Raw genomic sequence first — 2,827 nt, 5'->3', positions numbered from 1 at the left:
AGAAAAGATTCCGGATATTTCCCACTTTCATACAATTAAATGGGTTTTAAAATAATGTTAGAAAAAGAATACATTATTATACATTTTTTAAATTTAATCAAAATAGATGAATTTTCAATATAAAACATCATTTTTCAACCAAAAACCGAGTAGTTAAATTTTCAGTTATAACCAATTTTCAAGAATTAGTAAAATCCTCAACCACTTATATATTTTTTACACTTATATTTTTCGTTGAGAATTACGTTTTTCCTGGGTCGTCATTTCAGTCAAAGAAAGAAAATGCACGGTCATTTTCCGGTTCGCAAACATTTTTGACGGGCAATGCAATTTAAAAATCGAACTCTAAAGCTATAAATTTTCCATTTGAAGCAATAAAAACTGAGCTGAAAATTAAAGCTCTCAAACTGGAACTATTGAATTTGAAACCTTTAGAATCAACCAATTAATTTAAAAAAAAAAATTATATCATTTTAGGTAATTTAAAGATAGAAACATTAAAATTGAACGTTTACATTTTTTTATAAGCTGAACATTTCTTAAATTAAAAGTTAAATTATTTTCATTTTAAATAGTTTGAAAATAATTAAAATGCTTTAAAATTTTATTTGAAAAATTGAGCCATCTATAGGTGTTACAGTTCTTCAAAATTTAAATTATTTTCATTTTTTACAGGCCTTCTAAACATCTTTTTAAAATATTCGAATTCTAATTTTTCTTTTAATCCTGCCAAATAAAGACAATGTCCAAAAAATCGTCCACATTAATTTTTGACAATTTTGTAAATTTTTTTATTATTCTCTTAAAATTAATTTTTCAAAATAAAATTTTTTTTTCAAGGAAATGTGTTTTTCTTCTTCTGAAGCCTTTAAAATTCTTAAAAAGCTATTTTTTGTTTTAAATTAGGCCGTGGCTATTTGAACCAAAATTTTTGTTGGAATTAATTTTTTTTAAATTAATTTTTTTGAAACTTCTAAATATATCTTTACCATATTTGAATTTTTTTAAAGAATAATAGGTATTCCATTGTTATTTATACATCAAATTTCAACAATTTGACTTACAAATTAAATTTGTTTGTATAGAGCAATAAAAATTGTAACGTTCAAAGTTTAGGTTTTTTGTTTAGTTATGAATATTTAGTTTATAATTGCTGATTTTAAATACACAGTCAGATATGTCTAAATATTAAGTAATTGTTCCTTCTCTTAAGTAAAAAATTTCAAATTTAATGGTTTAAAAATGGTATTTTTCGACTGAAATAACATTTAAAAATTAATAAAATCTTTAATTATGAATACGTATCTTATTTTGAAATTATTTTAAAATAGAAAATTGTTTATAAAATTTTAATCGGTCGTTTAGATTTGTTTAACTAATAAGACTTTCCATTTGAAACAGTTTAATTTTTAAAGTTAAAATCTGCAAATTCTAAACTTACAAACTGATTCCGAATCGTCTGGAATAATCAATTTTTACTTTTAGATATTAAGGCACAGATTAATTGAAAAAATAATTCATTTATTTATATTCACAGTTGATTAATTAGAAATGTTTTTTTTATCAAAAATATTATATTTGAAACACTTCTAATTTTTAATTAGCATTTTAAAAATCTTCAAAATAAAATGTACGTTTAAAAATTAAAGTCTAAAATGGAAAATTGTATAAGTCAAAGATTTTCCAATCAATCGCTAAGAACTGAATGATATAATAATGGAAAAAGATAACAATTTAACTAATTATTTAAAAAATGGTTGAAATCAAAGGTGGACATATTTTTTCCGAAAAATTTATAAAATTCCCGGTCAAAAAATAAATTCACTGTTATTTCCCAGTTTCCCTGTTTTCAAAATATAACCACTTCTAATTTTAAACTCAAGCGTTCAAGAGTACAAAATTTTAGTCTGTTAAAGTTTATAAAAATTTATAAAAATTAAAGAATGTAAAGTGTTTACCCTTGAACAATATCGCCTTAAAATACAAATAAAACCCTTAGAATATCCTTTCGTTCCAGATTATATGCAGCATTAACTGTTTTGATCATCGGTGGATTTATCCAATTTTTCACCCAAAGTCCTGTATTGGAAATGTTCATGGCAATTGGTGGAGCTTTGCTTTTTTCCTTGTATATCATCTACGATACTCACATGCTCATGCACCACCATTCGCCAGAGGAATACATTGTCGTTACAATCCAACTTTACTTGGACATTATCAACTTATTCATGCACATTCTACGGATTTTGGCCGCATCCAAGAAGTGAAAACCTTTTTTTCCTATCTAAGACTATTGGTCGATTAATAAAAATCACATGATTCAAATTCGAAGCCACTCAAGCACTCAATGCAAGGTATTAAAATTAATATTATATGTCAATTTAAAAAAATATTTATATTTTATAGTTGTAGAAGTCGATGTATGGATATTAAAATCCGAAATTGTTAAGAGTAAAAAATTTTATTGAGAAAAGCGTTAAATGGCTGGTTAATTTCAAGTTTATAAAGTTGCAATTATTTCATTTATTACGTTATATAGACTCGATTTAACTAGGAATCATGTGTAATTCAGAGCTAAAAAGGACTTAATTTTAAAGAATATTGTTTTTAAAATGAAAATCAAGTCGAAATACAAAAAATGTGGATATCCATGTACCTTCGTCTATAATATTCCAGAGATAAACTCACTGTGATAAGTTTTAATTTAAACTATGTTTACAAATTGCAGCAGGAATTTTGCAACTGACTAGTATATTATTTGTATTGACAATAAACCGAGTTGCGTTACGTGACGGTGCTTAACATTTTTTACGACACAAGTTCTTAT

At 24.5% G+C, this 2,827-nt stretch overlaps 1 protein-coding gene across 4 annotated transcripts in view; it reads left to right on the top strand.

The window, feature by feature from the left end:
* The window catches only part of LOC117177168 (protein lifeguard 4-like), a 6,260-nt gene extending 3,534 nt beyond the window's left edge, over nucleotides 1–2,726 (top strand). For all 4 annotated transcript variants that reach the window (XM_033367673.1, XM_033367675.1, XM_033367677.1 and 1 more), the window contains one exon: nucleotides 2,018–2,726. In XM_033367673.1, the coding sequence (XP_033223564.1) occupies nucleotides 2,018–2,267 (250 nt within the window). In that variant the 3' untranslated portion in view covers nucleotides 2,268–2,726. The remainder of the gene's footprint in view (nucleotides 1–2,017) is intronic.
* The last annotated feature ends 101 nt before the right edge of the window (nucleotides 2,727–2,827 follow it).

This window comes from Belonocnema kinseyi, chromosome 7 (genome assembly GCF_010883055.1).
Source record: "Belonocnema kinseyi isolate 2016_QV_RU_SX_M_011 chromosome 7, B_treatae_v1, whole genome shotgun sequence".
NCBI lineage: Eukaryota > Metazoa > Arthropoda > Insecta > Hymenoptera > Cynipidae > Belonocnema > Belonocnema kinseyi.
This window is presented reverse-complemented; position numbering and strand designations above follow the sequence as displayed.